General features: G+C 44.1%; 1 protein-coding gene across 1 annotated transcript in view; it reads left to right on the top strand.

Annotated features, from left to right (window-relative positions):
- Positions 1 to 27,803, top strand: part of rims4 (regulating synaptic membrane exocytosis 4) — a gene marked incomplete at its 3' end in the record, with an annotated part of 44,148 nt that overhangs the window by 302 nt on the left and 16,043 nt on the right. Inside the window, exon 2 of the mRNA XM_079218345.1 lies at positions 22,870 to 23,014. Coding sequence (XP_079074471.1) covers positions 22,870 to 23,014 — 145 coding nt within the window. The remainder of the gene's footprint in view (positions 1 to 22,869; positions 23,015 to 27,803) is intronic.

The raw sequence follows: 27,803 nt of genomic DNA, 5'->3' as shown, positions 1-27,803 counted from the left end.
GTTGTTTTTTACTTTTGTCTTCATTCTGGTTTTTGACATGTGAATTCACATTTTTACTTATGTTACTTATTGAACTTAAACGTTGGACCCGATGCAAAAAAAATCGGGGATTTTTTTTTCTTTTTTTCTGACATTTAGTGGGAAACAAGTTTCTGCAGACAGGAAGTGATTTGTTTATGATCATCAATAATGCTGTTGGGCTGTAGCGATCAATAGAGTGATCAGATGAAACATACGTCTGCTTTATTAGAGCAAGAGTCACTTTACAAAAGAGGAAATAAGATGAAACAACTAATCGGTTTCCTTTTTAGAAAATCAACATTTTTGTCGGTTAATTTGCATAACTTGATGTTATCTGTCCAAACTAAAGCCATTGAGTGAGTTTAGTCCCTTTTAAAAGATGGATTCCAGACTAATTTCATTCACACGTCCCCAAAAAATCATTTCAACTGACCTGAAGTTGTTAATTTTGTTCTTTTGCTTTGTTATATTTATCATTAAAAAACACAGTTAAATATGATGAGGGGATTCATGATCGTCCTTTTATTTCAACTTCTGCTCGGTTGACAGACTGCCGCCCACCGGCTAACGGCACAAAGCTAACGTTGCTAGCTCTCCGTCAGATTTCAACCCCGGGTTGGTTATTGAATTCAATCTGTGCGTTATTTCATATATTTCAGAAGCATCATCCAATTCAGCTTTGAGATTATTAAAAATAACACAGATTTGTTGTATTTCTGGTCAGAATCAGTGCTTTTAATCAGGTAAGTCAGTTACAACGAAAGAAAGCTTCGACTAAGATGTGTGTGTGTGTGTGTGTGTGTGTGTGTGTGTGTGTGTGTGTGTGCGTGTGTGTGTGTGTGTGTGTGTGTGTGTGTGTGTGCACCTATGTGGTTATGTCAGGTTCTCTATGATGAGATTGCCGGTAGGATCAACTTTTTCCTCAAATCCGGTGCATCAGATGATGTAATTTCCTTTTGCTCTGAACTGGTTTTAATGTTACATTACATTACTGCGGATTTCCTGCCACACTAATCCTGTCTGGGGGAGAAAAACTGCAGTACTGGATTGTCTTTCCCATAGCGATTAAAGTAAAAGAGAAAAGTTTGCTGCATGTTTATAAAGAAGGACCTTTGGAACAATACCAGGTGTTATAGGAATGTGTGTCTTCAGGTTTTAAAGCTACAGCTGGTAACTTTAAATAACATTGTTGTTCATATTTGCTCAAACTGTCACTTCATCCCGACAGCAGTACACAAGGTGATAATCTGTGAAAACAAATCAGAGCCTCTATTGGCTTTTGGAAGACAAACGACCAATCAGAGATGAGGAGTCTGTAAACGCAGCTGTCAGCTGATCAAACAAGTTGGGCGGTGCTTAGTTTTGGCTCGACGGTTTTGAACACTCCTCTGGTTGTATAGAAGTCTATGCGTCATGTGTTGAAGCTGAATTCTCTCTCCTGACCACCAGGGGGCGACTCCTCTGGTTGTATAGAAGTCTATGCGTCATGTGTTGAAGCTGAATTCTCTCTCCTGACCACCAGGGGGCGACTCCTCTGGTTGTATAGAAGTCTATGCGTCATGTGTTAAAGCTGCATTCTCTCTCCTGACCACCAGGGGGCGACTCCTCTGGTTGTATAGAAGTCTATGCGTCATGTGTTGAAGCTGAATTCTCTCTCCTGACCACCAGGGGGCGACTCCTCTGGTTGTATAGAAGTCTATGCGTCATGTGTTAAAGCTGCATTCTCTCTCCTGACCACCAGGGGGCGACTCCTCTGGTTGTATAGAAGTCTATGCGTCATGTGTTGAAGCTGAATTCTCTCTCCTGACCACCAGGGGGCGACTCCTCTGGTTGTATAGAAGTCTATGCGTCATGTGTTGAAGCTGCATTCTCTCTCCTGACCACCAGGGGGAGACTCCTCTGGTTGTATAGAAGTCTATGCGTCATGTGTTAAAGCTGCATTCTCTCTTCTGAACACCAGGGGGCGACTCCTCTGGTTGTATAGAAGTATATGCGTCATGTGTTAAAGCTGCATTCTCTCTCCTGAACACCAGGGGGCGACTCCTCTGGTTGTATAGAAGTCTATAAACACATAAAACGTGTGTTTTACGTTATTATCAGTTTGTCTTTCAAATTACAAAAGTGACATCATTCTAATATCTATTCTAAATTGTGTTAAATCAAAGTATTATTCCAGCGTACAGAAGTACTGGGTTTAACAGGACCCTGAAGGCAGCACTGTGTTGCCCCCTGACGGCTACAGAGACAGAAATCTGCATCGCCAACATTTCCACAATAAGGACATTAAAAGCACACGAGAGAGAGAGAGAGAGAGAGAGAGAGAGAGAGAGAGAGGGAGAGAGAGAGAGAGAGAGAGAGAGAGAGAGAGAGAGAGAGAGAGAGAGAGAGAGAGAGAGAGACCTTGTTGGAACAGCTGGTCCAAAAATGTTCTGCTCACAGATTTATTTACTCAGTGAATCACACTCATTTTCAATCAAAACACTTGAAAATAACCAAAGCGCCAAAGAGAGGGGCGGCTCATTTTCGTGTGTGTGTGTGTGTGTGTGTGTGTGTGTGTGTGTGTATTTACCGACGCTAACCGGCCTGAAGAAGAGCTGCATGCTGGGAACATCACCTGCATGAAGGTGCACGATCATTTTCTTTACACTATGAAGACAGATTTCAACCTGCCGGCGCTCTCTGGTTCCTCCGGACGTCGCTCAGCCGCACACACACACACACACACACACACACACACACACACACACACACACACACACACACACACACGCTCGGACATCAGAGTGTACGTAACACTCAAACACACACACACCTGGATGAGCACTCATTCATTCCCAGATATAGGTCTTACTATAGGCACACACACATTTTCTGGGTTCACATGAACCTACACAAGTCTCTAGACACACACACACACACACACACACACATGGAAGCAGTGTGTGTGGTAATCAGAGCGGAGCGGCAGGCTGTGGTTTGTGGCTCTCAGTCTAATTAAATGCTAATATGGCAGCTGATTGTGGCTGACTGCAGCTAAATAGAGGCCTGATTGCAGGTTAATTCTCTCTCTCTCTTTCTCTCTCTCTCCATTTTTCTCTCTCTCAGCGTCTCTCCATCCAGCTTTCCCTCCCTCTCTCTCCCTTTTCACTCCGCGGTCCTAAAAATCCTGTTTGCAGGTTAACTCTGTCTTTCCGCCTTAAATCGCCTTTCAATCACTTTCCCTCTCTCTCTCTCTCTCTCTCTCTCTCTCTCTCTGTCTCTCTCTCTCTCTCTCTCCTTTATTTCCACGCCTTTCTCTCTCTTGGTTTCACTCGATCACTTCAGTTTGTCTCGTTCACTGAGCATCAAGTGAAGTGATGAAGAAGAACAAGCGGCTGCTGTTCCGCGTTCAGCGGCTGATCTAGAAGACCTGAACATGTGACGTTATAATAAAGCATCTCTCATAGCCTTTATCACCATATTTACATTGTTCTGTTATTTGTGGACATACCACGAAAAGTGCATGTAATCCAATGCAATCCAGTGTGAAGCAGAACAACGAGAGACGCTGTTGTGGGACTACGGATAATATTATGAACCCAGACACCATGGAGTTTGATGTTCCGACATATGTGGAGTTTACACAACAAGTATGAAGCAGAACTGGTGGTTATTTCCATGGTGGATGGCATAATCGGTATCGTTTTATGGAGATACGCGAGACGCTGTTCACCGAAATTCACCGAGCTGTGTGCGGCTACGGATGATGTCATGAACCCAAATACGAGGGTGTTTCATGTTCCGACATGTTTGGGACTTCCACAACAAATATAAAGTAGAACTAGTGGTTATTCATTCCATGGTCGATAGCGGAAATGAAAGCTTCGTCGCTTGTCTCTCACAGAGGCAAGCAACAGAGCTAAGCCACGCCCCTTTGGTCGCGCCGCGAATTCGCGTTTGGTGTGAACGCCCTCTTTCTACTCGCGCGAGTAAACTTCCGCGGTGGACGCGGCGCCGCAAATTCGCGTCGCGAACACGGCATAAGGCCTCTGCTCGAAAATGCCATCCCCAAACTAAAAAAGGTTCACTTGCAGACTCACTAAGCGAAGCGACAACAAATATTAATTAATAATTCAACTAGAAAACACAATCAATACACAGCCGACGACAGAAACACAGTCTTCAGCGTCGTCTCCTCGCAGAACAAATAAAACATGAATCACATCTCCTGCTCACGTCTCTCTGTGACCTCAATTACAGAGAAACGCTGCTCTCTGTTCTCACATCTCTGCAGACGATCAGCAGGCAGAACACACACATGCACACACACACATGCACACACACACATGCACACACACACACACACACATGCACACACACACATGCACACACACACACACACACACATGCACACACACATGCACACACACACATGCACACACACACGCACACACACACACGCACGCACACACACACGCACACACATACGCACATGCACACATGCACACACACACACATGCACGCACACACACGCACACACACACACGCACACAGAGACGCACACACACATGAACGCACACACACACAGACACACACACACACAGACGCACAGACACACACAGTCACGCACACACACACGCACACACACACACGCACAGACAGACACACACACACAGACACACACAGAGACACACACACAGACACACGCACACACACACACACAGACACACACAGACACACACAGACGCACACACACACACACAGACACACACACAGTCACGCACACAGACAGACACACACAGACACACACAGAGACACACACACACACACAAACGCACACAGACGCACACACACACACACACACAGTCACGCACACAGTCACGCACACGCACATGCACGCACACACACACACACACACACACACACACACACACACACACACACACACACACACACACACACACACGGTCCTCATGTGTAATCGAGCAGCTCAGGTGTCAGATTTCACAACTCTTGGTGACTGACAGCTGATCTGATTCTCCATTTTAATTGTGAAACATGAAGAAGAAGCAAAGCAAGAGGTCTGACTCGTCCCCTGTTTGATATGAACCAACGTCCATCTGCCTCACCGTCTACGGTGACGTCCTCAATTCTTTACCATTTTATTCATAACGGCACAGAAATGCAAAAAGTGTTTCAGGGAGGATTTATGTTCCCTCTTGTTCTTTCTGATCTTCCCATTAATCAGGTGTGGAAAAACAAATCTCTAATCTAGAAGCAGAGCGAGCTGCTGCTGATGAAGACTCCTGGAGTCTTCATCACTGGTGCTGCTGTGTTCTCTGCTTCTTTCCAGCTCCTCACTTCCTGAAGCAGCCGACTCAGGACAGAAGCGTGGGTTTACTGTAAAGATTAGAATGTAGCATCACATTTAGGCTCAAGGTACTGAGCTGTTTAGTGTTTATATATCTGTGTGTGTTTGTGTGTGTGTGTGTGTGTGTGTGTGTGTGTGTGTGTGTGTGTGTGTGTGTGTGTGTGTGTGTGTGTGTGATACAGATAAGAGAGAAAATGTCCCAGAAGAAGTCCAGTTTTTTTCTCAAACTCACGAAAGAGAGTGTGAAGTACGATCATCAGAGGAGGAAAGAATCAGGATGAGAGGACAGAAAATAGAGAGGACTGGGAGTGATGGGTGGTGGAGGGAGGCAACAAGGAGAGGATGATGAGGAGAGGAAGCTAGGATGTGAAAAGAAGAGAGGTGAAAGGGAGGAGGTGAGAACTGAGGCATTAAAATGCTCGTTACCCTTGTCTTTTATCTCTCCCACGTCTTGTTCCTTCCCTCAATCATTTCCTCCTCCCTCCCTCCTCCCCTTCATTGCATCATCACTCACATTCTTCATCCCTGCTGTCAAGTCACATGGAGGATAAAGAGAGAGAGAGACAAAGGACACACACACACACACACACACACACACACACACAGACACACACAAAAAGGCTTCTAAGTTTAAGTAAATCTTATAAATCAAAGTCGTGCCTTTAATGAAAAACATGCCCGAAAAGGATTTCTGCCCGCAGGAGTTCTGCAGATGTGGCTGCATTAATGTGTGGCGCCAAAAGATGAAGGCAGGAAGATGCATGGAGCCGATGTCACAGATGTGAGTTATAGAGGAGCAAGGTCCCTGGTGAGCCTCTGAGTTAGAGAGATGACCCAGAAAAGTCGGGAGTACGAAGCGGACTGCCAGCAAACGAGGTCTCCTCTTCAGAGAGCGAGGAGGTGAAGGCTGCAGGTGTTGAGTTCTGGTTGTTGGTTCAGTGCAGCTTCATGCCAAGATGAAGACGCGTATAGTGGTGCACACAGGCTGCATTCTCTCTCCTGACCACCAGGGGGCGACTCCTCTGGTTGTATAGAAGTCTATGCTTCATGTGTTAAAGCTGCATTCTCTCTCCTGACCACCAGGGGGCGACTCCTCTGGTTGTATAGAAGTATATGCTTCATGTGTTAAAGCTGCATTCTCTCTCCTGACCACCAGGGGGAGACTCCTCTGGTTGTATAGAAGTATATGCTTCATGTGTTAAAGCTGCATTCTCTCTCCTGACCACCAGGGGGAGACTCCTCTGGTTGTATAGAAGTCTATGCTTCATGTGTTAAAGCTGCATTCTCTCTCCTGACCACCAGGGGGCGACTCCTCTGGTTGTATAGAAGTCTATGCTTCATGTGTTAAAGCTGCATTCTCTCTCCTGACCACCAGGGGGCGACTCCTCTGGTTGTATAGAAGTCTATGCTTCATGTGTTAAAGCTGCATTCTCTCTCCTGACCACCAGGGGGCGACTCCTCTGGTTGTATAGAAGTCTATGCTTCATGTGTTAAAGCTGCATTCTCTCTCTGACCACCAGGGGGCAACTCCTCTGGTTGTATAGAAGTCTATATAAGTGACTCTACTTCTCTTAATGTATTCCCTCAGTAAACATTGTAAACATGAGTTTATGTCTCAATCTCTAGTTTCAAGTCTTCTTCAATACAGCATGATGTTCATTTAGTAGATTATGGTCATTTAGAGTCAAACAGACCATAAAGCAGGGGACGCTTTAGGGGCGGGGCTACATGGTGATTGACAGGTCGCTACCAGAGACGTATACAACGTCTCTACGTCGCTCTAACTATGGTTACTTTCGTACACTTGCACAAAAAATGCTGTCGTCAAAAAGATGGCGACTGACAAAATCCAAGATGGCGACGGCCAAAATGCCGAACTCAAGGTTTCAAAACAGCAGTCCACAAACCAGTGGGTGATGTCAAAAACTACTACATCCACTTCCCGAAATCCAAATATATGGTGGACCGGACAGACACTAGTAGCTACACAACATTGACAGCAGAGTAGTTTTACATGACGAGGACTCACAGAGACCCAGAGAGGTTCAGCAGGAAGAGACGGAGACAAAGCCCCAAGGAGACGAGCTCCTCGAACCCGCCCTCACGTCACCAACCAGAGCGCACTTCCTTCTTAACGCCGGTTAACAGCCGCGCTTTGTGTGGCGACAACAGCACAATCACAGAGAGGAGATCTCTTTTGATCTGCCCAGCTTTGACAGCCGCCTCCCGGCAGGTCGAAGCCTCGCTTCCTGCAAAGAGTGGAGATACGAGTCCGTCTGCAATGAAATAGACATATTCATTTTCGTCTCTTCTTCCTCCGCCTCTATTTAGTGTCTTCCGCTCCTCGTCTTCTTCACGCCTTTGTTAACTTCCCTGCCTTCCGTTCTTACGTTTCCCATCTCCCCTTTTTCTCTTTCCTCTCCACTACCCTTCTCTGGCTGCTCTCCCCGTGTCGCTCGTCTTTTCATCCGCCTGCACCTTTCCTCTTCGGTCTCCACCTCTCGTCGCCTCTTATGGTCCTTATAATTCATTATTTTACTTAGTGTGAATGTAATTGTTTGTCTTTCAAAAGTAATATTTAGATTTATATTAAATCAAAAGTTTAGGTTTCAACCATTTTAAAAATATGATTTGAGAAAAACTAATAAATTTACTAAAATTAGAGTGTTTCAAATACTTTAGTTTAAAGTAAAATCTTCGCTTTCACATAATAAAATATATTAGGTTTTTCCAAATAAAAAAAATAAGTTGTACCAAAGTGAAACATTTTTCTTTATAATAAATAATAATTCTATTTTGTATGAATTACATTTTTTTACTTCAAATTTAATTAAAATGTCTGTTTTCAACCAAATCAAAAATATAACTTGAAAAAAAAACTAATAAATGTACTTATTTGCTTCCCCTTCTCCTTCACTACACTTGTCTCTCTGCTTTGTTCTGCTTCTCACACTCAAAAATTTGCTAAAACTTGATGGAAAAATACATTGATTATGGCGTCTTGGGTTTTATATCTGTTGCTTCGGCATTTTTATCGGTTGCCGTGACGTTTGTGTTCACCAACGTGAACGCTGAGATACGGGAATGTCTCGCAAACCAATAAGCAAAAGTTATCATATCTGAGGAGTGACATCATGCCGTACTGAAGAAGACTTGAAACTAGAGATTGAGACATAAACTCATGTTTACAATGTTTACTGAGGGAATACATCAAGAGAAGTAGAGTCATTTATATAGACTTCTATACAACCAGAGGAGTCGCCCCCTGGTGGCCAGGAAAGAGAATGCAGCTTTTACACATGAAGCATATACTTCTATACAACCAGAGGAGTCACCTGGTGGTTAGGAGAGAGAATGCAGCTTTAACACATGAAGCATATACTTCTATACAACCAGAGGAGTCACCTGGTGGTCAGGAGAGAGAATGCAGCATTAACACATGAAGCATAGACTTATACAACCAGAGGAGTCGCTCCCTGGTGGTCAGGAGAGATAATGCAGCTTTAACACATGAAGCATAGACTTCTATACAACCAGAGGAGTCGCCCCCTGGTTGTCAGGAGAGATAATGCAGCTTTAACACATGAAGCATAGACTTCTATACAACCAGAGGAGTCACCCCCTGGTGGTCAGGAGAGAGACACTTATTGGTATGAAATCTGAGTTTCTCACACTTTTTGATGCACTAATTCGTGCTCAAAGCCGTGACAGCCTCAAAGACTCGCATTTGAGACGCAGGCTTTTTGTTTCACTGGTGCAGTGCTGCCAGATCAAAGAGAGCGACATCCCTCAACTTGAACGTGTTTAATCTCTGTTTCATCGCAGAGCAACGAAGCCTCAACAGCACCAACCCTCTTTGGTGGAATGCTGATAAGTTGACGTTGGAATTAGAGAGAAGCTTTAATGAAATAGAGTTTGCGTAACCATCAGGTCTCTTTCATAAATATAATGCAGTCATTATTGATGTTTTCTTTTGCCGTGTCGCTGAATAATCCAACGTGAACGTGCGCATCGGCTCTTCATTTAATGTTCCGTGTTATGGTGATGTATAAAAGTGCATTAACGCCTGCAGTGGGGCTCCAGGGTCTCTGGTGCCGCTGCATGCTGCAGACAACACTCCCTCCGCTCCGGTCGGTTAATTAAGGGGATGTGAGGACGCAGGGTCTCTTCATGGAGAGGATGAGGCTGCAGCGCCTGAGCCGAGGGGCGAGCAGTAAAAGAGGCACTTTGCTCCACACGCAGCACTTTAGAAGTTAGCATCTGGTTAGCTGCTCGCTGTGCTCATGAGAAGAGAGACGTCTCTGTTTGAAGATGCACTCCCTCACTTTGTTATCGTTCTCAATCGTGGCGTCTCGTCGTCTCTGTATATATATATATATATATATATATATATATATATATATATATATATATATATATATATATTTGTAATCCCTCCTGTTGGGCGCCACTCGTCACATATTAACATGATTGTAGACATTGAATATCCTACTAGGTACTGTTTTTTTCCCGGTCGATACCTGAAAGAAGCAGCATGTTGCATTTCCAGAGATCTATTTGCACAAATCATCCGAAAATAAGAATGTTTTTTCTACAGTAGCCCAGAATGGACAAACCAAACACTGGCTCTTGATTGGGTCATCCATGTTGTCTCCAGTGTTGGGGTAGTTACTCAGAAAAAGTAACTAGTTACACGTTACTAGTTACTTCTGAATATTGTAACTAGATTACTTTACTAGTTACTGCATTTGAAAAGTAATTTCACTTCTAGTTACTTTACTTTCCATTTTTTTAAGCAAATGTCCAAATTAACTGCAAAGATACCTGGACAAACATCATGGCCCTTTAATCACTTTATTTTCAATTTTCAATAAGAATTTATTATTATTAATTAATATAATTTCCATTAATAATAATCGCGCGAGTCACACGACACTTCCTGCATGAACAATCTACCGTAAACGTCGGGTTACAAGCCGCTACTACCTTCGGTCAGAGTCCCTGTTAGCTCCCCGCTGTAGCCGGCTGGGGCTCCTGCTAGCGCTCCGTCACTTCCCCGCTAACTTCCGCTAGCTCCCCGAAAACCACCGAAGGGAGCGGGACCAGGCTCGACACCCGACTTGGGCAGAGGGGTCGCGGGCAGTAGCAGCAGCAGCGCTAGCTAGCAGCTTGTTGCTACTGTTCATACAGGAAGTGTCGTGTGACTCGCGCGCCACTAAAAGAGAACTTTTCGGACTGGTAAAAATGTCTTGAGTAACGCAGGAAAGCGCGTTACTGAGGTCTAGTAAAGTAGTGTAGTTACCAATATGTTGAGTGTAATGCGTTACTTTACTTCGTTACCTATAATAGTAATATCGTTGCTGTAATCCGTTACTTTGTAACTCGTTACCCTCAACACTGGTTGTCTCGTAGTTCTGCTCCACACTTAGCAGAGGTTTCATTTTGTTGCCATCAAGCAGCTCGTTAGATCAAGGGCGTAGGTTTGGTCTCAGCATTGGTAGGGACCCCCCTTTTTCCACCCCAAAAATGTGTCTGGAGCCGCAAAAGCTATTTGATATCACAGCTTATAAAGTTGTGTATATAGTCATATTATATATACAACAACTATAGTTATAGAACAAGAATAAAGACCATTATTGACATTGTATTGCTATCTTCCTGTTTATAAGTATCAAACTCTTCTAAAGAGGAGAACAAAAATACTGTCATGTGTTGACTATGAGACTAGACAAAACTATGCGGACCCAAAGTTCTAACAATGTTTGTGGCTAGTCTGGTAGGGTGTTTGTCCTTAGACTGCAAGGTAGCAGGTTTGATCCCCATATGAAGTTTATTTTTCTCTCTTCTGGGCGACGGACATAGTATAGATAATAATACAAATACGTTTTCAAATATTTTGTGCAAGATATTTTTTTCGTATTGGTGGGGTCAATTGTGTCTTTCCCAAACTTTGGTCACGACTCGTCCCTATGGACCGAATGCAAACCTACGCCCTTGCGTTAGATGTCACCAACTCACACACACTGGACCTCGGCAGTTTAAACTATGATAGACTCCGATCATAAAGCGCTTCAATGTCTTGTGCAGTTTCATTTGCACGGCTCAACGAAGGAAATTCTGAACTTTATTTCTTTGAAAAAGTGACTTTTTATTGTGCAAAATGTTTCAGATTTCCTACATCCCTCTCAGATGTGTATCTGTTGTGACTGTTCCACGTGTGAGCCTCACTCCTGTTAACAAAGTGACTCTGACTCTGAGTCCATTGGACCAACACAGTGAATCATCACGAATCACAGCTAAGAAACCGTAAGGGCTGTTAGGCTTTCAGGGTGTATGAAAGCACTAAGATGGGGGCGGATCAATGAAGTTCACTTTGAAAAGAACTTGCAATGGTTATTGCTTGTAAAATATATATTTCTGGAGGCGTCCTGACACACAGGGGTCTCTACTGGAGCCCGTCTCCCACATCGTCACGTCTTTGTCGTCGTTTAGTATTCAGAGTAGCGTTTCCATTTCCAAAAGTCCTCGCTCAGGCAATTTCTTTTAATTTTGAAGAGTCTTTGCTCTCTCTTCCTTTTGGAAACAGTTATCCGTTACCCTCCGCCCTGCAGTCTCAACACAGACTCTGGCACCAAGGAGCCCACACAGCGCCAGCTGGAAGACAGAGCGCTACGTCGTGCTAACACAAGTGTGTGTGTGTGTGTGTGTTCTCGGTCAAAGATTCAGCCAAGATCGTGTTAAATGTATTTCGTTGGAAGCGGCAACATAATTGGCTCCTCCCCCTTTAAAGTGACTCGTTCTTCCATCGGCAACACGGGGAAACCGTCCAGTCCCAATCCCAGGAGGATGGTTTGCATTCCCGTACTAAATACTGATTATCTCCTCAACCACAAGGTCTATTCTCATAATTTAAAAAGGTATAATATACAGAAAACCCTGGTTAAGAAGTTCATATATGTGTTAATGGTATATTGGTTTATGATACTACAAGAAAGAAAAAAGAAATACAAATCTTCCAGGATGTTTTTTTTCTCATTTTAATTGCACTATGTGTTAACAGCATCTCTGCAAAGTGTGGCTTTGATTAAGTAAAGTTCAGTTTTTTTAATAATTCATTTGGTGCAAAATCTTCGAGCCATCGATACTCAAAATGCCATAACTTCTTTCCTGGTCTTTGAACGCGACTCGCTCCAATGCAGCTAAAGAGACCAAGCAAGCTCGTGTAATATTGTGTCAGCCATAAGTCATATTTCACTCTTTTTTATGGAAATAACTTGCACTGTGGTTGGCAACTTGCCGATGCTTCGCTTGATTTGCGGGTTTCAGTGGATTCTAATGTTTCCAAAGCTGTGTGCTAATGTGTAGCTTCATGCTAACAATATGAACATTTATATTTTCAAGTCATATTTATGGTTTATGTTTATATTTATGGTGGAATAGTGTCATAAACATGAACACTTGACTTATATTGACTTGTAAGGCCAGTATGTGCCGATGGTTTGCTGAATCACACCAGAGGCTCTCATATGGACTGATAGGCCTTGGGAGACCGATGAAGACTCCTGAGGAAGGGCTGAGAAAGTGGATTTCATCAAGATTAGATTACTCTTCAGTGTATCTGGGTGTGTATTTGCTTTCCCTGCAGGTCTGGTCAGGCTGTTATAATAGTATAAAGCTCATTTAATGGGTTATTGGACCAAAATGTATGTTGTATTAAATGTAAGAGCACTACAAATGTGTGTGTGTGTGTGTGTGTGTGTGTGTGCGTGTGTGTGTGTGTGTGTGTGTGTCTAAAGCACACAGCAGGTCCGAGTCAGTGCAGCAGGTTAAAAGCTCGTTAATGAACCAATGAGGAATGAAGGATTGTATGGCAGAAACGTGCCATGGATGCATACGGGTTAAGCAGAGTATTGGCAGCAGCCGGCCAGCCGATCAATAACTCTCTCGTCATCGGGACGCTCCGTTCAGCCGAAGTGGAGACGATGGAAAGCGTCCGCTCCATCCAATTTGCAAAGGCAACACTTTCTGTGATAAACACACCGACTGCATGACCCACTTCCTCCTCAGCAGATGAACTCAGAGGTTTCAGGTTGGAACACTACAAAAAAAAACTATAAAATCTCATTTAGCTGCTTTTCCCAATTTATGAGGATGTGGTGTTGGGCAACGCTGCTGCTGGCTGTCGACACGCCTCTGTGGTTCTAGTGAGGGACCCCAGTGTGAGTAAAACCATCAGTATGATGGAAGACACGCTGCCGTCGGCCAAGACTAATGACATTTTCGGGACATTTGGGACGAGCCGTTGTTTCCGAAACTCCCAAGTCTGGAAGAGGTGTCCAACAGCCCGTTTCTCCCAATATACGGATTATCCGTGCAACCAAAAAGAAACGCGTGGCTAAATATTATGCACAGTGATGTCATCGACTCTTCCCCGATCTGTTTCCTGCTGGCGAATGCGTGACCCACCAGTGTGCCGCATACTGCTCGTCGCTTTCGTCGGTTGGGTTCATGCGCGAGTGGTGATGTGGTAAATTTGCATAAAGCTATGAGTGTATTTTTGAAAGAATAGCCGATTTTTGGGGATAATAGACTGTCGGAAGACCGACATGGCTACCAGACAAAAACGTAATAAGTTTTCTGCATTTGGGCCTCGATGTTCTGAACCAATGGCTTCAACAGATTGAACCAAAAAGCCCGTTTCATGCTCTGAATGTTGCTCGACACGCTGACAATATTCCATATTTTGCCGTTTAATTATCGGCCATGAACCAGCTGGAACGATCCCAACATGTGTGTCCTTGAGCAAGGCATTCAAACCCTGACTGTTCCAGTGGGGAGAAAGGTTTAAAAACAAAATGCTTATCTACCAATAAAGTAATTAGCTCCTACTCCGCTCTTCCCGTCGTTGGCGGCGCCGAGAGGTTTCTAACGGCGGCCTCCAGCTCGTCATCGGCTGCGAGAAAGTCATTCTTCAAATAAACGCGACTCCTTCGGCGCCTCCCGGGATCCTCTGTCTCCTCCGTCTTGCTCTGACGACCGGCTCTCGCCAGATCCTCATATTCTGTGATGAACGGGCCGACGGTGACGGAGACGTTTCCACTCGGCTGGGTGTTGCAGTACATCCATTTTATTTTATTTAACCATTTATTCACACGTGGGTTCGGACGTGCAGCACTTCCCAGCAGAGCGTTGCTTAATTTTAACTCAGGAACAGGACGGATTAGAGGTCTCAGCCGATGATGACGATGATGATGAAGATAATGCTAGGAACGGAGGGAGGAGTTGCTGCTGAAATGAGAGGGAAAGAAATGTGAGCGAATAGATGAGAAGCAGGAGAAGTAGCTATGAGGTGCATTGATATTAAGCAGGAGGAAATGCACTTTTCTGTACCTCAAAACCCAGGAAGATCTGTTCGACCCAACAATATGGAAGCTCATTCATATATATATATATATATATATATATATATATATATTTTAATCTAACTACTTCTGCTAGAAAAATTAAATAAAAAACAGCACCACTGAAGCGCCTGCGCACTTACTATAATCATAATTTTGACTTTCTATCTCATAATTATGAATTTCTATCTCATAATTATGAATTTCTATCTCATAATTTCAACTTTCTATCTCATAATTATGACTTTCTATCTCATAATTTCAACTTTCTATCTCATAATTATGAATTTCTATCTCATAATTATGACTTTCTATCTCATCATTTCGACTTTCTATCTCATAATTATGACGTACCATGGGAATATTGTTTTTATCACAGCAATATTTTAATTTTCTTTTCTTTCCTTTGCTGGTTGAAATGGGCTTCCATACTGGGTAAGACAAAATGAGGTCAAGCTAAAGCGCATCCTGATGTTTCATCTGCTTTCCCTACATCACCCAGAGGAGATGTGCTTCAGCGTGGAGGTACAGGACGGGACGGGACGGGACGGGACGGGACGGGCGATATAGCCTCAGACGTTTGAGAAGTTGAGAATTCTTTTAAACTTTATGGAGGGTTTCAAATAAAAAGGCGTCCCGAGGACAGAGAGCTGACATTGTTGGGTCGCCGTGTTAGAAGTGGAGTGTATTTATAGTGCCGTCTGGAGGTTTGGATACTAAACGTTGGCTGTGTGTGTGTGTGTGTGTGTGTGTAATAAATGTAGAAATGTTATATCTCCACATCCAGAAGAAAAGACGTTCCTGTCGTGAAGCTGCACGTCTTTCTCAACCCGCGATAGAGATCCAGCTTCATTTCACACGTCTCTGCAGCTACAACTTAATGTGACTCAAGTGTGAGTCATGAGCTGATTGATTCAAAATGCCATTGATCGCTTAAGTAGTCCTCCAGACACCCCATAAATCAGGATGTGTTTATGGTCCCGGGGAGTCAAAAGGTTTATGGGATTTCTCTTCTTCCGTCTTGGAATCCAAATCTGTTGCGCAGCTGATTTCATTAGTAAAATACGACCGGAGAAGACGAGTATCACCAGGGAATGACTTCCTGGTATGACGTCAGGCTCTGTGTAACACCCACTTCTAACAAATGTCATAGCAAATGGTATTTATATTACATATTATAGAGGCCTGTTCATGTTCATACAGTCCTCAAAGACCTCTCACTCTGATGGAAATGCATCTCCAAGATGATCTCAAATTCAAATGTGCCCAAATGTGCCCAAATGCACATTTTGGAGTCCTCGCCTGAATGTTCTCTGTTCTAAACCCTCTCTAACTTTGTTCTGCTTCACTTCATCAAAGTCAACCTTTGCAGAGAGAATGTTCACATATTGAGCTATGATTTGGGTTAGAGAATGTTCACAAATTGTCTATGATTTGGGTTAGAGAATGTTCACAAATTGTCTATGATTTGGGTTAGAGAATGTTCACATATTGAGCTATGATTTGGGTTAGAGAATGTTCACATATTGAGCTATGATTTGGGTTAGAGAATGTTCACATATTGTGTTATGATTTGGGTTAGAGAATGTTCACATATTGAGCTATGATTTGGGTTAGAGAATGTTCACATATTGAGCTATGATTTGGGTTAGAGAATGTTCACATATTGAGCTATGATTTGGGTTAGAGAATGTTCACATATTGAGCTATGATTTGGGTTAGAGAATGTTCACATATTGAGTTATGATTTGGGTTAGAGAATGTTCACATATTGAGCTATGATTTGGGTTAGAGAATGTTCACATATTGAGCTATGATTTGGGTTAGAGTTGGACCTTACAGCTGCATCATTTCAAAGAAATAATCATCCTGAAAGTGATTTTTTTATAGACGGACCTGAAACCTTTTCATTTTTTTCTGTGTGTCATCTTCATTTACTCTTAACCAGTAACATATAGACTGATATTTACACATCTGAACAACATCTCACATGTGTACCTTTTATTATAACACCAACATTATTCAAATAGCTCTAGTGGTTGCAGAGATACACCCTTTTTAGTTTGGGTATGACATTTTCGAGGAAAGGGCCTAAAAATAGTTTGGTTTTTATTAAAGCTCTCAAGAAAACCACTGAAAAGCATTCTTGTCCAGAACAAGTTCCAATGGATATTTAAATAAATCACCATTGACTTTTACCTCCAAACGTTTGTAGACATTTATCTTATTTGAATATTGCACATTTCTCAAGGCTGGTTGAAGATATTCAGTGTTTTTGAGTCATGTGGGCCACAAAGTGCGACGCACCTTTTCTGTCTCCGTCAGTCGTCAGTTGGCCGGATCAGCCGGCTGAACGGGGAGCAGCTATTTTAGCGTCTGCTTATTAATATCTCTCCTCTGGGAGACGCACTAATGAGTCCCGGCTCTCTGATCGCTTCATCACAACTTCTATGCGTCGCATCAGACACTTTTCCTCTGGTGCTCCATCACAGCGCCGTGAACCCCAACATGTCGCCACTAACAGAAGGTGCTATTTCAGAGCCGAGTGGGGTTTCTCTTTCTATATCAGCACACGCGACTGAACTGTTTTCATATTTTAACGACGCCGCAAGAAGGAATGCAATAATGATCTGCACGTATTTGACCTCTACGGGCCACTGAGAGGACTCACTGTGTGGAAAGGAAGGAGAGAAATCAGGTCAAGCATGCTTCTCAATCCCCGGCTGACACACTGAGCGACCAGGTTTTCATACATGCGACCGACAGACTTAAGGTCCTGAACATCTGGAGACAGATAAACAACAGCAGCTGGTCGCAGAGGGGTGAAGTGGTCCGGCTTGGCTTTCCAAGCAGATGCTGGCTGTGCTCACATCTGTCTGCTTTAAACACTTTAAACATTCGTGTTTCCAATGTCTTTACCTGGAGCTGGCTGGACGGCTCTCAGAGGGATTGTCTCGTTTTCATACAGTCGAAAACGTATCCGGTCCTGATAGTTTGAAAGATGCTTTGATTACAACAAATATCTCTGTATTAAATGTAATGAATGGTTCTCAACACAATTTAAAGGCTGATGTGACATAACTTAACAAGGCTAATTCCTCAAAAAATCACCAAAACCAAAACTTTAACACATGAAGCATGGACTTCTATACAACCAGAGGAGTCACCCCTTGGTCAGGAGAGATAATGCAGCTTTAGCATATGAAGTATATACTTCTATACAACCAGAGGAGTCACCTGGTGGTCAGGAGAGAGAATGCAGCTTTAACACATGAAGCATGGACTTCTATACAACCAGAGGAGTCGCCCCCTGGTGTTCAGGAAAGAGAATGCAGCTTTAACACATGAAGCATATACTTCTATACAACCAGAGGAGTCACCTGGTGGTCAGGAGAGAGAATGCAGCTTTAACACATGAAGCATATACTTCTATACAACCAGAGGAGTCGTTCTCTGGTGGTCAGGAGAGAGAATACATGTTTGAAGACGCTTAAACATAAGTTGCTGTAGGCGCACAAAAAATAAGATTGATCATTTTTTAAGATATCATACAAGCCATTTAATGAGGATGCACTGAGGTCAGCCGTCTTAAATGAGAACATTTTAAGGTGCCCTCGGGCCGCAACGTTTCTTTTAGTCTCTTAACCTGAATTAGTCGCTAAAGTTAGCAGACAGTTCCTTGTCTAAGGGCTAACATCTGCTCTACCTGCCTAAAAGAAAACATATCAAACAGCTGCAACAGTGATCCTTAGTCTAACATGAGCAGCTCAGTTTTCTCACAATATTTTTTGGCTAATTCCCGACTGGCAGAGCGGAGAATACGAGATGCCGATAGAATGAGATGCAAAGGTGCAGACGGGCGGAGAAGAACAGGAACGCGTCGCGTAGGGAAAGGAAGTGAATCACGTTAGAAATGTTGTAAATAAGAAAAAGTGTCAGCCTTCTAGATTTGAATCTTTTTCCCCTGATTGCCTGCTGAGATTGCCTTTCTCTCCGCTGCACATGAAGCGCGTTGAGTTGGATTGAACTGAACTGAGGAGATCTCCTCTCTGCGGCATGAAAGGGCCGCCGCCGCCGAGCAGAGCGGCTGATGTGTCTGCAGCCATTACCCACCTGCTGCATTAATTATGTAACTACAGTCCGCCTCCATACGCCACCGGTGACCAGAGGTGATAGCAGGTTACACACACACACACTCACACACACTCACATTCGTGTACGATGGGATTTATGAATGCTCGTCAATCGTCATCATATATTTCATCGTCAGAGACGAACATTTCCAGCGTTGCATTATGGGACACATTATGGGCACTATTAGGGTAGATGTGTTTCACACTCACTATATGTATGCATATAATATAATAATGAATAATCATTGTATTCATAAAGACAGAGAAAGAGGTCACGAAGTGCTGTACAGTTAAAAAAAAAACAGTAAAAAACACAATAAAACAAATAGTGAAAATAAATAAATAAAAACAGATAAAAAGCAGGTCATATCAGGGATTTAAAACAAACGAAGAAGAAGAACACACGCCAACCTGATCTGACAACTTTTCCAACAAAATCAACATTTCATTGTCGGTATTTTAAGATTTCTCTTAAAAAACATCTGAAACATCAGAAAAAATGATGTTTATTTTTTTATATCACCTTGTAATTTGTTTTCAATGTTATTTAAATGTCATTACATTTTGAGGGAAAGCACATTTTCTCCTAGATTGAGTTATGAATTTATTGGGTACAAATATATTGAGAGTTGATTATATTATTATCTTGTTCGATTATACGTTTAAAAAAGTAAATATTTTAACCTATTGCATTACTCTGAGAACATTGTATTATATTCAATAAAATGGCTTTCAGCCCAAAACAAATGTCCTTGTGGGGCGGTGAAGTGCGTCTCTTCTCCTCTGTCGCCCCCTCTGGATGTTTGGTGTATTGCAGCGTTAATATTTTTATTCCTCTTCTCTTTTTTAAAGTCAAAGAAACATGTGACATGTGAGCCTCGGCGTGGTAACTGTGCAGACTTTGAACTGATAATTCTTCTTCCAGCGTGATGGAGATTTTAACCTCTGACGTCTCGACCAGTTTCAATACGTCCGAGTTGTTCTGCGGCTCCACTGAGTTTCGCAGAAAGAATTTAATGTTTCATAAGAAGTCTGTGACTCGATGCTGATGAGGAAAGCAGATTTGGTTGCCTGTAAATCCAGACGCGGGGTCAAGAGGTAAACCTCTTTTTGTGGTTGTTGTTATTGTTGCTCGCCGGGTCTCACAAGCATTAATAAAAGTGCATCCTGACCCAATTTTGATTGCTTGTAATCTGCAGAGTTTGAGGCTTGTGTCACTTTAAAGCTCAGAGTGAATCAATGTGAATGACCGCTCTAGGTGAAGGAAACTGTCACTGCTGTAGAATGCATTCATGAATACACACACAGTCTCACGGCAGTGCGTGAAATACCATCTTTTACCGGGACGGAATGACGTTGAAATGAAAGATAGGTTTAGGACACAAAACAACTCAGTTAGGTTTAGGAAAAACATCAAGGTTAGGCTTACAGTAACAACATAGCTAGGTTTCACTAAACCAATAGAACAGCAAAATCGGAAGTGTGAAATTAACTTGCATAGAGTTCAAATCAACACTATCCCAGTGTTTATATAATCCACTCGGGTTCAGAGTTAAATTTACACTTTGGATAGTGTTAATATTTTAACTCTTTCATAGTGTTAAATATCTAACACTCACAGTGTTGTCTTGTGACACATGAAAGTGTATTTTTAACACTTAATTGTGTTGTTTCCTTTCACTAAAAGTGTTAATATCTAACACTCAAAGTCATACCTGCAAACTCTTAAGGGGTGAAAACGGTGTGATTATTATTATATTATATTATTAAGTGTGAAAAGAGGGCATGTGAGCCCTTTTTACTGTAATTGATCTCCTTGGAACAGAGGCTGCTTTTAGCTGTTTATCAATGTTCATGAAATACTGAGACAGTGGGAAGCTGTACTGCTCCTTTCACGTCTGCTTTTACCGCCACGAAATCACGTTGTTGGCTCAGCCCAACGCCGTTAACGAGTGACTGCGTGAACTGAACCAGACCGGGGGGTTACGGCATGTTTCATCACGTTAAGCAAGTCTGAACTGTAACGGAACAAAAAGTAACTTTAACGACAATACACAACCCAAACACGTTAGCTAACGTGATAGCAAGCTGACTAGCTTCCGTTAAAAACAAGTTGGAGGGAAATAAAGCCGCTGTAGACATCTTAACGCTGATTGGCCAAGACTCGACACGTCACATCAAAGATGTTCTATTGCGGAGATCACGACCTCAGCTTTTCTCCGTGTCTCACCCCAATCTCAGAAACGCCGGGCGGCCAGTTCAAAAAAAGACCGCGAAATAACCGGATGTGTAGATAACTCAGTCAGGAGTACATTGCGTTAACTCACCGAAACAACCCCGCCCCCAGAGCTATTTCAACACTGCAAATGCTCAATTAATACCCAAAACAACACTGACCAACTCAAAATATTTTACACTGGAAAATTAACACTATGTAATACTACCGATTTTGCTGTGTAGGTTTCACAAAACCAAAAGCATTGTGAATTTTCGTGTCACTTTACTCGCCGGACTATTTGTGGTTTATTCGCTTCATTCACGCTAGATGCACCGGAGAGGGGGCGTGGCTTATCTCCATGAAATAAGTTATCATTTCCTCCATCCACCACTATTTCTGCTTCATACTTACTGAGGAAGTCCCACAAACGTCGGACCATCAGACGCCCTCGTGCCTGGGGTCATAATATTATCCGTAGCCATAGCGCAAGTTTACATTTTTCAACACGTGCGAAAAATTAGCTCCGCGCCGTTGCCGCCACCCGGCAGGAATTCCTGTTTTTCGCATCAATTCGCGTCTGGGCATCGATGAATGTAATCTAGTCACACGAAAAACCTGCAACGCTGTTGGTGTGAACGAATATTAAATGCTACGTCTTTTCTCTGACTGTTGCTCAGTCACGTGGTTGCATTTCATGTGTGCGTCCTCCACGAACAGGCCTCCCACTCGACCCCGGGCCGGACCGCCGTGTGCCGGCGCTGCTGCTCCGGCTCACACACTCACACTGGGAATCACACGGAACCGGTGCAGCAGCAGTAACCCAAATCTGCCAACACCCCGTCCCACGTGAACGATAGAAATAGCACCGTTCTAGGTCGCCCTTTAATAACTGCAGAACTAACTTCATGCCACTGCGCTGGTGTGTGTGTGTGTGTGTGTGTGTGTGTGTGTGACTTCCTAAAGCATTGTTCTCTCTGTTAAGTGATTGAAGAGAAAGAGAAAGAGAGAGTAAGACATCGTCTGGATTTGATCAGTGGATGTAGCGCGGGATCACAAAACGTCTACGGAGGAGGAGGAGGGGCACGAATACATGCATTTTATTTTATTTATTATATTTTACCTTTAATCCACTCATTCGGTGGATTTTAATGCATTTATTCAGCAAGAAGAACGCACAAAGCTCCATTAAGAGACGGATTGCATTACCATTTTACCGAAATAGAGTTTGTGTGTGTGTGTGTGTGTGTGTGTGTGTGTGTGTGTGTGCGTCTCTGTCCTCACTATTAAAGGCAACAACTCTCCCGTCCTGCCCTGAAAACAAGGTCAAAGACCTCGTACTGGAGAACTTCATTATAAACTCAACCTCCATGAACACACACACACACACACACACACACACACACACACACACACACACACACGCACACACAGGGCACCTTGCAGCCAGAGATCGGTCCCATTAATGCCGTGCATCGATTTTGTGGTCTCTTTTGCAACCAGACGTTTGTCTCCGCTCGAGGAGGAAACGGCTGCTTTTCGTCCTTGGCCTCGATCAAATGATTTCCCGTCACCGTGGTCGCTTCTTTCTTCCGAGGCCACAGCGGGACAAACACATGCACGGCTTCAAATGATCAGTTCATACGCAAAGCTGAAAGATTCTTTTTCAATGTTTTACAAGCAGTTGTTTCCTTTTCTTTGCTGGATGAGAAGCCGGCAGCCTGACTGTGTGTCTGGTTTCCCCCTCAGTGGACACCGAGGGCCGGAAGCTGAAGGGAAGCATCCAGAGGAGCACGGAGACGGGTCTGGCCGTGGAGATGCCGAGCCGGACCGTCCGGCAGGCGAGCCACGAGTCCATCGAGGACAGCATGAACAGCTACGGCTCCGAGGGGAAGTAAGTACGCCTGACGGAAAGCTAGATCCAACAGATTTGGATGCAATTCATTCCGTTATCCGGAGCGCTTGCCCTGTTCAGGGGCGCTGGAGCCGATCCCAGCTGACATCAGGGCTCATGTAGAGACTGACAACCATGCACACTCACACCTACGGGCAATTTAGAGTCCAGTGAACCTGAGCTGCATGTCTTTGGACTGTGGGAGGAACCCGGATCACCCGGAGGGAAGAGAGAACATGCAAACTCCAGGTATCATGAGGTAACGGCGATAGCCACTAGCGCCACTGTGCAACCCCATTTTGATAAAAAGCGTGTCTCAACAATTTAAGAACAAAATTCCCATGAAATTTTGAGGATTCTTTGGCATTTAACATTTCTTTTTTGGGGATTTTGCAGCCGGGAATGTATTTTATTTTCCTCCGTAAACGACTCCAGCTTGTGTGTCGTTCATCTGACAGAAACAGTCAGCAGCGGTGGAAAAGTGCCTATGACATCAGCAATACTAGTGTAGTACTAACACACACACACACACATACACACACACACACACACACACACATGCAGATTCAGTGCCAACCTGGCAACCAGCTTGACGTCCTACAGTTACATAACAGGAGGAGGCAGATTGGGACTGGGAGGGTTTACACAGAGGGGAGCTAGAGATTCAGAGAGAGGATGAGTGCATCATGTGTTTGCATATTAATAATCCATTTATATTCGGAATATTGTAAATATTCTGACAAGCTCGCGTCCCAAACGAAACAGGAAGAGAACACGTGAGCTGAGATAAACGGTGCTCTCTATACAGTTTAAAGATGCTGTGAGGGAATTTCATTTTGGGTTCATTTTGGCGCCACCTGTGGGAAAAAGCGGTAGTGTTTTTAAAGTATTCCCTTTAGGAAACCTCATTTTACTGCAGCAGCTTCTAACAGTCTGACCAGCTCATGAATGGATTAGTGAACAGGGGGAAAGGCCGAGGGACCCGAGGGCCAGGGGACGTTTATATAATGGCACTTTAAAAACACTCACAAAACTATCACAATGACTACACGGATGCAAAACGACCACAACAAGATGCTGAATTACTTATATATGTATATATATATTACAGAATATAGGATATAGGCCAAAAGTGACCAAAAACATGGACACAAAGAATCACAATCAAAAAGGAATACGCAAAAGTGACAAGAAATACATTGCAAAGCAATCACAAAGACACGTAAAAACAACTGAAAAGAGACGCAAAACCACCACAGAGAGATGCAAAATTACTAGAAATAGATGTAAAACCACCACAAAATGACCAGAAGGGAAAACAATATTCTCAAAACTACTACAAGGAGAAACAAAATGACCAAATAATGGATGCAAAACGATCACAAAAAGATGCAAACTGACTAAAAGCTGGACTGGTCTCTGCTGGATCTCGGTCTAGTCCACAGTGGACTGGTCTCTGCTGGTTCTGGGTCTAGTCCACAGTGGACTGGTCTCTGCTGGTTCTGGGTCTAGTCCACAGTGGACTGGTCTCTGCTGGTTCTGGGTCTAGTCCACAGTGGACTGGTCTCTGCTGGTTCTGGGTCTAGTCCACAGTGGACTGGTCTCTGCTGGAGTCTGAGCTGAAAGAGGTTCTGGTGAACCTGCATGATGTCATCTGGTTTCACCAGAATCCGACCCGGTGGCTCCGATGAGGAGAACATACACACAGACAAGAAATGCAGTGAACCAAAGGAGATATTATATAATTTTAACATACTTAGTTATTGTTACTTTTCTAAGCTTTTCACAAGAAGGAGTTAATGGAGGAGACTGAAGGCCAGAATATATCAGATAGGTTCTCGTCGTTGAGGAGCTCGAGCACATAACCACTTTATGTTATTCTCCGTGACCCTGCGCAAGATAAGCGGTTATAGATTATGGATGAAAACTGCAGGACCTTAAAACCCAAAAGCCGTTCTCCCGAGCTGATTTCCAAAAGTTAGAACATGTCCGAATAACACGGTTGTTACATCATCGTCTCCCCCCTGATCTCTGGACTCCGCCGGACGAGAGGAGCCGAGCGCGGCTACGCTGAACCGCAGCGCCGTTAGCTAGTCGACGAGCTCGTTAAATCACCAGCTCGTCCGTGTTCCTCGTGTTTGGCTCGGCCCGCTGATTGAAAGAGCTGCCGTTCCCCCGTGTGTGTGTGTGTGTGTGTGTGTGTGTGTGTGTGTGTGTGTGTGTGTGTGTGTGCACGGCCATGAATAAGCACTTTGTTAGCTAGCGCCGTCCAATCACACTTATGAGCTTATTGATTTATGGTCCGGGCAATCCGGGGCCGGGCTAATGTGTGTGTGCTGACGGTGCAAAACAGGAATGGTTTGCAATGTGTGTTTGTGTGTGTGTGTGTGTGTGTGTGTGTGTGTGTGTGTGTGTGTGTGTGTGTGTGTGTGTGTGTCTAAGAACAATGGTAATATTTTATCGCACATCATCTTTATTCAGCCCATGTGACCAAACCGTACGCACATGGGCAGAAAAGACACTGTTGGATGTTTTATTGGGTGGAAGTTGTTTCTTTTTTTTTATTCCACCCTTTCATCCTGGAAACTAACGCTTGGCTGAGACCCTCAGGTGTTGTGTGATGGGGTTGAGACCCTCAGGTGTTGTGTGATGGGGTTGAGACCCTCAGGTGGTGTGTGTGATGGGGTTGAGACCCTCAGGTGGTGTGTGATGGGGTTGAGACCCTCAGGTGGTGTGTGTGATGGGGTTGAGACCCTCAGGTGGTGTGTGTGATGGGGTTGAGACCCTCAGGTGTTGTGTGATGGGGTTGAGACCCTCAGGTGGTGTGTGTGATGGGGTTGAGACCCTCAGGTGTTGTGTGATGGGGTTGAGACCCTCAGGTGTTGTATTATGGGGTTGAGACCCTCAGGTGTTGTGTGATGGGGTTGAGACCCTCAGGTGTTGTGTGATGGGGTTGAGACCCTCAGGTGGTGTGTGTGATGGGGTTGAGACCCTCAGGTGGTGTGTGATGGGGTTGAGACCCTCAGGTGGTGTGTGTGATGGGGTTGAGACCCTCAGGTGGTGTGTGTGATGGGGTTGAGACCCTCAGGTGTTGTGTGATGGGGTTGAGACCCTCAGGTGGTGTGTGTGATGGGGTTGAGACCCTCAGGTGTTGTGTGATGGGGTTGAGACCCTCAGGTGTTGTGTGATGGGGTTGAGACCCTCAGGTGGTGTGTGTGTGGTGGGGTTGAGACCCTCAGGTGTTGTGTGATGGGGTTGAGACCCTCAGGTGGTGTGTGTGATGGGGTTGAGACCCTCAGGTGGTGTGTGTGGTGGGGTTGAGACCCTCAGGTGTTGTGTGATGGGGTTGAGACCCTCAGGTGTTGTGTGATGGGGTTGAGACCTTCAGGTGGTGTGTGTGGTGGGGTTGAGAACCTCAGGTGGTGTGTGATGGGGTTGAGACCCTGAGGTGGTGTGTGTGGTGGAGTTGAGACCCTCAGGTGTTGTGTGATGGGGTTGAGACCCTCAGGTGGTGTGTGTGGTGGGGTTGAGACCCTCAGGTGTTGTGTGATGGGGTTGAGACCCTCAGGTGGTGTGTGTGATGGGGTTGAGACCCTCAGGTGGTGTGTGTGGTGGGGTTGAGACCCTCAGGTGTTGTGTGATGGGGTTGAGACCCTCAGGTGTTGTGTGATGGGGTTGAGACCCTCAGGTGGTGTGTGTGGTGGGGTTGAGACCCTCAGGTGGTGTGTGATGGGGTTGAGACCCTGAGGTGGTGTGTGTGGTGGGGTTGAGACCCTCAGGTGGTGTGTGTGTGATGGGGTTGAGACCCTCAGGTGGTGTGTGTGATGGGGTTGAGACCCTCAGGTGTTGTGTGATGGGGTTGAGACCCTCAGGTGGTGTGTGTGATGGGGTTGAGACCATCATGTGTTGTGTGATGGGGTTGAGACCCTCAGGTGCTGTGTGTGATGGGGTTGAGACCCTCAGGTGCTGTGTGTGATGGGGTTGAGACCCTCAGGTGCTGTGTGTGATGGGGTTGAGACCCTCAGGTGCAGCAAACCATCTGTGAGTGAATCTTCATGCATCTTTTTTGCCATAAATCTCGGAGAGGAAAACCTCGGTTAACCTCCTTGCTCTCCTGATGCGAAAGCACGATTATTTCCCCCAAAAGTGGGCGTGGCCTCAGCAGGGTGAGACTTGTCACTTGAAATTGTCCGTCTGTCTTTTTTTTTAATGAAAATCCGCAAAAATAAATGTATTTCATGGCTATGTACGATGTGATGCCAATGCATGGGTAGCACTTTATAATAAGTTCACACTACTTAGCATTAGTAAAGCATGAATAAACACTTAGTTCATCATTTATAAAGCATTGCTTCAACATTCTTTAGTAACTCATTAATGTGTAATTCATAAACACAGTTATACATGTGTTATTCTTGATTAATAAGCTTGGGTTTTCATACTTTATAAATGATGGATTCCCCATTTGTAAATGAAGTATTCAGGACTTATAGATGATTAATAAGATCATGTTTAAAATGTTGTTGCAGAGTACAACTATAGTCCTGTAATTACACTACAAAAGACCAACAATAAAGACAAATACCACATATATTTCTACTCCCGAGACCACAGGAATGAAGCGTTCACCTCCGTTCATAAATGCTTAAATAATGTGGGGCAGCACATATTTGTAATATTCGCGGCGCGTCGTCCGCCTGCAGCGTTTACGGTGAGCGTAATCCCCCAATATTATAATCTACAGCTCAGGATTTTATCACCCAGTAATACCCACTCGGCTAATGTTGCT

This window comes from Taurulus bubalis (genome assembly GCF_910589615.1).
Source record: "Taurulus bubalis genome assembly, chromosome: 5".
Classification (NCBI taxonomy): domain Eukaryota; kingdom Metazoa; phylum Chordata; class Actinopteri; order Perciformes; family Cottidae; genus Taurulus; species Taurulus bubalis.
Note: the sequence above shows the minus strand (reverse complement) of the source record. Positions and strands in the feature narration are given on the sequence as shown.